We start from the raw sequence: 8,517 nt of genomic DNA, 5'->3' as shown, positions 1-8,517 counted from the left end.
AACTAATAGCTACTTTAAACTGGCATAGAGCACACCATTCTAGCTGTGGCTGTTCTAGACACTTAGCTTGGAGATTTGTTGCTGCGGGTTAGGGTTGTGGGTGTACATAGAGGTCATTTTTATTAGCTGAGAGCTCGAAACTGGAGTCATGCCAGTCGTCAGAAAGCTGTTTGGGGGGGAGGGTGTGAGGCAAAAGAAGGATAATCAACTTATACTCAAGCAGGATTGTCTGAATTGGGGTTTTACAGGTTTGTCTGAAGGATTGTCTGAATTGGGGGTTTACAGATTGGCATAGTGATCTTTCTTCTACCCCTGACACTTTTGGACCCCGTGTTGCCCAGAAATTGAATGTCCTCCTGAATTATACGCCATAGTAGATGTTTTAGTGAAAGCTAGGACTTGGGTCTTATCATGGGTCTCTGTTGTAGACTGGCAGATGAGACTGGTTCTAGGCCAACAAACATTTATTAAGCACTTACTACTTGTAAAACATGACTAGTCTCAGTGGATACAGAGACAAAAGACAATTCCTGCCCTTCAGGAGCTTCCATGGGGAAGTAGAAAAGGAGAAGAGCTAGATACTACTACATGTAAACAGATAAGTATGATACAGGATACATGACTATTTGAGGAGGCTGGAAAAAGCACAAACAACTAGGGGGATCATGTCTCAAGGAGGATAATGCTCTTGAAGCTGAGTGTTCTCAGCTCTGGGCATAATCTTTGGGCTTCATTTTCCCAATCCATAAGGCAGAGGTGGGTGTTTACCTCCTCAGCTTTACTTACTCCAGATAAATTATCACTGATTGTAGTAACTAATATTTATATACCCTGCATATTATCTTAAGGTTTACAAAGCATTTTACAAATGTTTCCTTTAATCCTCACATTAAAAGGATTAAAAAGTACTATTACTAGCCCCATACTACTAGAAAATATAGAAGGCAAAGACTTTGCTTCATAACACAGAAGTCTTAAGTTATTATGTCCATTCAAATGGTGATAACTACACTGGGAAGGATATCGACTTCCCAATTAGGAAAGAATGAAAATGTGGTTTGCCACAAATCATCTTGGCCAAAGAAGGGAATTAGTACATTAAAAGTAAGTAATCAATAGAGAGAAAAACAAAATGGCGCCTTGTAGCCTAGCATTCTAACCACCTAGCCCACAGCAGTGGAATTTCCCAAATGAGACTTAAAGAGGAATCTAACTTGCTGTAGCCCATGTGATAAGCCATTTAGTTGGCAAGCCTTATACAGATGATCCTATTGTGGGAACCCCCCTCTTCTACCCTAATGGAAGAAATGATGGCATAGTCATTCAAACTTAAAACTACTAGATTATCATGAGTTTGAGGCTGGTCCTGGAATGTGAATTTAGTATTCTAAGGAGAAGCCTGGCAAAGAGGCAGTCACCAGCTTTTCTCTCAGGCCATTAAGAGGATAAAAGGCTTTTTGTTTTCTCAGGCACCTTGCCCTCCCTCCCATTTTCAGAAAAATTAGTAATAGTTAACTCGAATTATTCCTAGGTATATCTCTGGAGATTAAGAGTAGTTAATTGTCACTAAATAAATAAAGATGTGTTTCTAACTATATAGCTCTAGTGACCTTGGCCTAGTGACTCAGATGTATCTTTGTCCCTTTGTTTCCTCCTCCCCAGTTCTGAGAAAGAACTGTAAAGTGATTAAGCTGTTGGCATTCCTCCAGTATCAAATCAAACCCTTAACCAATGCCCACCTCTTAAGTCACAGGGTTGTGTACTTCAAGGCAAAGTCCTTATCAGGACCACTAGGTTTTCTACCTTACTTGCAATTTCCCTACAGCTTTTCCTTGCTATTAAGGAAAAAGACAGGAAATGCAACAATTTTTCACACCTGACCTTTATTGGATTCACATAGGCTAGAATTAGGCTCTTCACGACTCTCAAGCATCTCATTCCCCCTCAAGGGTTTAAGAAGATACCATCATCCTGTGAAGAGCCAACCCAGACTTTGGAGCCCTGACTCACATCGACAACAGAAGTATTGGGGAGCCATAAGGAGACAGGTGGATAAGAAAAGAATGTTCAATGAATGGTATTGATCTTGAGCATCTTCTGAGTCTAGCAGATCTTGGAGAGATGCTAGACCCTGGAAAAAAGGAACTCTTAAGATTGGAATAAATGGGACCTGGGGGTACATACTGAAAAACTCATCTATATGGCAACTTTGAGGAGACGCTTGATGTCGGGTTCAATATTGATGGTTTGGAAAGATCGGCTATATCGGCGAAAGGGCTCACCCTCAGGCCCCACGAGGAACTTCTCAAAGTTCCAGGCAATATCTGAGCGCCGCACAGGACTCCATATGATGTGCTTGGGGTCTGTCATGAGGGAGAATGGGTCATCATCAGGGTAGGGGAGTTTATCCTTTAGGTAGGCAAAGACGGGATGCTCATTCTGTCCATTCACCTCACACTTTTGGACAAGAACAAAGTTGGGCTGGAAGCCAGACCCAGGGCGGACATACTTGAGACTGTTCAGGATCTCTTCATTCTGACAATTTTCCTAGGGGAAGGAAAAAGAAAAAGGTGGAAATGGAAAGGAGGATCGGAGGAAAAAGATCATGTCAACATTTCAAATCATCTTGTGCTTACCAATCATATTCTCTCTTCTCCTTTTACCTTTCTTCCTTCTCTCATCTTTGCCCCTACCTTTGTATTTTCATCCTCCCTACCTTCTCCCTTCTTCCCACCCTTAATTTGGGATTTTTGCCTCACATTAGTACTATACCTTTCTTTAAACCCATTATTTTTTTTTAATCCTTTGAACTTTTACAAATCCTGTCTTGACTGACCCTTCACTGAATGAGGCAACTCTTTAGCTACACCTGGGTGTATAGTCTACCCTGAGCAGCTGCTGGGACTTTATGCTTAAGAAAAGGAGGGGAGAAGAGGGAAAGGAGGTTTCAGATCAGTCTGTGGCTCAGGAACTACACAAAAGATCTTGATATTGCCTTCCCCGTCCCCTCCTACTACTGTGGCCTTTCATTTGTAAGTAAGGCTCTTCCCCTGCCCCAATAATCTCTACATGCTGACAGGAAGAGGATTTTCAAGAAATAGGATTTCTAGTTTCTTGCTCCAACCCTCTGTTCTAAAACTGAACTGAGAGAAGAAAACTCTGATGGGAACAAATCTTACATGAAAGGGCTTTTCTCATGTCTCACTCTTCACAAAGTAATAGTAGGACAAAGGGAATGAATGAGTCACCTCCAAACTGATTTGTTTATTTTCCACCAGAGATGGGATGGGTTAATGAGACAGAAGATACTTAACTAAATGTGTGTTGGATGGAGAGAGCAAGTAGAAAGTGAAATAATATGGATATCGTATGACCCTTTCTGATTAAATGTTAGCTGTGACCCCAACTTTGGAGAATAGCAGCCATCTAGGGTTCATCACCCCCGAGTTTAGCTACAGATGTATCTTAGTATGCCTATGCTCACACAGACACCATCCTCATCCTCAGCCAATATTATAAAGCCCTGAGTCAATGATACTATGGAATCTTGGGATGTATTCTTCCCATCAAAGCATAAACATCTTGTTTCTCCTTCTCACTAGCCTAGGAGCCACGCTATTAGAAAAAGCCCTTTTCTCTGCCCCACTAGAGCCAATTAGTACAGTTAGATCAGAACCATATCCCCATCATTTATCCCAAGTTAATTACCATGAGACCTCTTATCTCTTATGTTAATGTCTAATTAATTGCTTCCCTGTCATGGGCTCCTTCCAGCTGCTCACTCCAGAGGAATGATGGAGTGGCACTGAAGGAAGCAGCAGCATTTGGCTCTGGCTTATTCCTGCTACAATGGTCAGTCTGGAGAGGAAAGCTACAGTTGTTAACATGGCATAGATGTTGACTGTTGGCCTGAGCCAATCCTCTTTGACTTGCCCCTCTGGCTTCCTTGCCTTTTACATCACTACATCTGGAATTGCTGAAGGTCTTGGCTACTTTCCCTCGGAGAAACATGCATAAAAAATAATAGAAACCCTTAAAAGACAGCTAAAACAGAGGCCAGATCATCTCCAACTGGCTCACTTGCAGAGACAGAGAATGCAATGTCCTTAGATGAGTTTGTACACTCCACACATGGCCCCTTGACCCACTGTAGACCTGGCTATTGACAAGCATTCAGTATAAATGATCGTAACTGGCTTTTGTATAGTACTTGATATTTTTCAAGCTGAGTTTACATACATTATCATAAAAACTCCGCTATTATTGTTTCCCATTTTATAGATGAAGAAATTGAGACTCAAAAAGCTTGTGACCAAGTTCAATGTCACACAGCTAGATAAAGGTAAATCTAACATAAGATTCCAGAAACCGATCAGTCCAATTCAGTTTTCTTCCCATTTTCAGTCATCCATTGAGTAGTCATTGAGGACGTAGTCAGTGACTCCATAAACTACCTTTTAGTGCCCTGGGCTTTTTTGGTACACCAACCCAGTTACCCAGAGACATCAATATGATTAAGGTTGTGGAACATGCCTCACTAATTCATCTCAATCCTCCCATCCCAAGCTGCCAGACCCCCTCCCCAAACACACACACATATCATTTCCCTGGAGAAAGGAAGCAGGAGGCGAGTCCCACTTCATGGGCATCCTGCCAGGTAGCCCTCACCTGATGCCCAAACTGGTTGCAGGGGAAGCCAAGTATCACAAGGCGCCTTGGGAAGCGGCACTGCAACTCATTGAGCTGGGTGTAGTCCCGGGTGGTCGTGCCTCAGAGGGATGCCACATTCTCGATAAGCACTGCCCGACCCCGGAAAGTGTTGAAATCAATCCTCTCCCCTTCCAGGCTGGTAGCACTGAGGTCATAGAAAGATTTGGCGATGTGAGCCATGGTGAGAGAGCAGAATGGCTCCTGGGTGAGTATGGAGCCTACTTAAGGGCCTATGGAGGGTAGGGAGGGCAGAAAGGCAGAAGGGGAGGAGGAGCAAGAAAAAAGGGAGCGTCTGTCTGGTTTGAACTTCTGAATGTTCTCAGAATGACTTAGCACAAATAATCTTATACCTGTAGGAGTAATCTGAGTAAGTGCCAGCTATTTATAGCCTCTAAACAAAGCACCTGCCCCACCCTGCCCTGCTTGGCAACCTGGACTGGGTTGATTTGTTATCTCTAGGTCTACGTGAATAATTCAGTCTCTGTCCTGCCTTGGGAAACCAGAGCCCCCAAGGTCTAATGAGGAAGAAAGAGGGATGAAAGCGATGGCATTGCTGAAGCATTGACTCCCACCTGTATTCGTGGGGTACAACAATTTCCAAGGGCATTAACTGAGAGCCCATCACATCGTAATGAATATTACTTCACTGCAAAGATCAGTTATTACTATTGTATTAGTACTCTCTTAGCCAATGCAAAATTAGATCGTTTTATAACTGAGAATTTCTGAGGCCCCAAAGTTCACAAATCTATGGGCTTTGTCCATTCCTCTCTAGGCTGGTCAGTCCTCACTCATATAGGCTACCACTAAGCCTTTCTAGGTTGGTTATTCACCATACCTAATGTACAGCTGTCTGAGCCTTTAGGAATCAAGGGGCTCTGTGTCGTTATTAGATGTTGGAATCAGACTTTAGAAAGAGAGGAAATAAGTACTTATTAACCACTTTACAAATATTATCTCATTTGATACTCATGACAGTCCTGGGATTATCATTATCTTTACTGTTGAGGAAACTGATGCAAAAAGAGGTTAAGTGACTTGCCCAAGGTCATTCAGTTTGCAAAGTGTCTGAGGCTGGAATGGAACTTAGATCTTTCTAGCTCCACACTCTATCTACTGAGATACTCTGCCACTTTTAACTGAAAAGTTGGGTAACTTCCCATGTCAACTATTCTACCCCATGGCCTTATAAATCATCAAAATATCCTATAAGTTCCAAAATGTCCTCAAATAGTTCTTGAATGAATCAAAGCATATAACAAAATATGCAAGGATACTCCCCTTCACAAAGTTAATTGATTCCATGAAAATGGATGTTAGGAGAAATGACATTAAATTGGTTGTATGCCCTTGAGCAAAGAACAAAGAGAGGTGAACTCTCTTGGAAAGTTTCCTCAGCTATAAAATTAAGCCTCTAATACATGGTAGCTGTGTAATCATGGGCAAATCACTTAACCTCTAGTACCCTTTTTCTCATCCTTTAAAGAAAAAAATTCAAATTTTACTGAGAGTTCACTAGCTCCAAGTTAGCCTGGAAACAGTCTTTCCTTTGACAGCTCAGTTCTTGAGTAGTCTCATTAATTTTTTACTCTTCACTATGATATGAAAGCAGCCATGGCCAAATTTGGAAGTGGTATTGATGAACTTCAAGTCAAATCTCTAGGGCATGCATCACCCACTTTATTTTCTTCATGAGATTTTTATTGTATGTATAATATGTGTCTTCTATCACAATATGAGCAATACAGTAATATGTATTGCATGAAAGTACCAACATAACCTTTATCAGACTATATACCACCTCAAGGAGGCAGAGGAAGGGAGGGAGAAAATCTGAAATCTTAAATGTCAGGGAAAAGGTTGTCAAAAATTATTTCTATATGCAACTGAAAAAATAAAAAATGAAAATCTCATGACATTTTTTCTGTACTAGCAGGAACTACCATTAGATAGAACAAACTTCTTGACTCCAAACCTTTAAGCATGATAGTCTATCATAGTGAACAAATTTTCCCAGAGAGTCAATGCTCTTATCAGAGAGAGCAGAATTGGTGGGTGCATTATTTTTTTAAATTGGTTCACCATCCCTGATATTAGCCTTGGCCAATCTTGTAGATCTTGTTGATGTCAGTGTGGTAAAAATACTCCTGACCAGCCCAATCCACAGAGGATGCCACACAGGCAGGAACCAAGCTCCAAATACAAGCCATTTTTTGCAGGACTGGGTGGGTTTAATGGAGCGGCCTCTTGGTGTGTCAGCAGCTGGTGATGACTTTGTAACCCTTGTGCTTGGTCACCCCAATGGCATCAGTCACCTCATCCTGCCCAAACAAAATACTTGTACTTGATGTTTTGGTTTCTCCACCATATTGTCACCATTTACCTGGATTTTCATTAGATAAGAATTCTTCCTTGAATGGAGGAGGTAACTCTGAGTATAGGGAATAACTCAGAAACCTGAAGGTTTTGTCTAGCTGTTTCTTGCTATCACTATCCTACCATTAAAAAAAAAAAATCCTTACCTTGTGTCTTAGAATCGATAGAAGTATCTATTCTAAGGCAGAAGAACAGTAATGACTAGGCAATTGGGGTTAAGTGACTTTCTCAGGGTCACAGCTAGAAAGTATCTGAGGTCAAATTTGAATCCAAGTCCACCTGACTCTATCCACTGTGACACACCTAGCTGCCCCTGTCCTGCCATTTCTTACAGTATCTGGTGAAGAATTTGTGCTAATTCTTGTACAACTACCTCTTCCAAACTAATCACTGATAGGAAGAATAGTTTTGAATGTATGGAGACTCTAAGTGCATATGTAGTCCATGATCCCCATGAGGATCATGGTGGAGCATTTCCACAATCGTGTCTGTCTTGCCCACTTCTTTCTTCTTCACCTTAGAGCCAAACTGTCCACTTCCAGAACAGTGTGGTTCATATTGTTTTTACAAGAAGGGAAGTCTGTGAGCTAGTGGGGCTTGGGGGAGTTATTTTTGGGGAAGTTCTTCACAATTCCCTGTTGCCTTCTGGTTTTTAAGGCAGGAAGCCTAGAGATTCACATCTTGGAGTAGAGAACTTCTGGAAGGGTATATTACTACTATCACCAAAGTGAACTGTATGTCTTAAAAAAAAAATAAAAACCTTATCTTCTCTCTTAGAATTGATACAAAATATCTATTCCAAAGCACAAGAGTGGTAAGGGCTAGACAATGGAGGTTAAGTGACTTGCTCAGGGTCACACATCTAGGAAGTGTCTGAGGTCAGGTTTGAAGCCAGAACTTCCTGTCTCCAAGCCTATCACTCTCCCTACTCTGCTACCTAGCTGCCTTTCATATTTATGTCTTGTTTATGATCATTGTCTGAATGTTGTCTCTCCCACTAGACTGAATTCCTTGAGAGCAAGGACTGGTTTTTGTGTTAGGTTTTTTGCCTTTCTTCATTATCTCTAGCTGGGTGCCTAGCACATAGTAGGAGCTTAATAAATATTAGTTGATTTGACTGGACATGTAAAAGAGATGCCTTCCTGTATGTATACAGAAGCCTCCTACCCTAAACAGATCACATAGGTTTAAATGAACAGGAAAGAAACTCTCATTAACAGGGCTCCCAATTCTAGCCTAGGGGCTGATATAAAATATTACTTGAGATAAAAAATGATAGGAATATCTGTAGCTCTAGAGCCCCCATCTTCACATCTGGGAAATTTCCTAGCTTAGTTTGAGCTAGGTATGAGCCTCTGCTACATAGGCACTCAGCTTTCTTTAGATACCTAGTTTATTTAACAGAAGAAAATGAAAAATAAGTAGACTGTG

The 8,517-nt window shown here is 41.4% G+C and overlaps 1 protein-coding gene across 1 annotated transcript; it reads right to left on the bottom strand.

The window, feature by feature from the left end:
* Positions 1-1,876: 1,876 nt before the first annotated feature.
* On the bottom strand, positions 1,877-4,890 carry GPX2 (glutathione peroxidase 2). The gene is made up of 2 exons (XM_044664845.1): positions 4,669-4,890; positions 1,877-2,547 (listed from the first exon to the last, which is right to left on the bottom strand). Exons 1-2 carry the CDS (start codon positions 4,888-4,890, stop codon positions 2,197-2,199), a joined length of 573 nt encoding a protein of 190 aa, XP_044520780.1. The 3' UTR covers positions 1,877-2,196.
* Positions 4,891-8,517: the final 3,627 nt, after the last annotated feature.

This window comes from Gracilinanus agilis, chromosome 2 (genome assembly GCF_016433145.1).
Source record: "Gracilinanus agilis isolate LMUSP501 chromosome 2, AgileGrace, whole genome shotgun sequence".
In the NCBI taxonomy this organism is placed as follows: domain Eukaryota; kingdom Metazoa; phylum Chordata; class Mammalia; order Didelphimorphia; family Didelphidae; genus Gracilinanus; species Gracilinanus agilis.
Note: the sequence above shows the minus strand (reverse complement) of the source record. Positions and strands in the feature narration are given on the sequence as shown.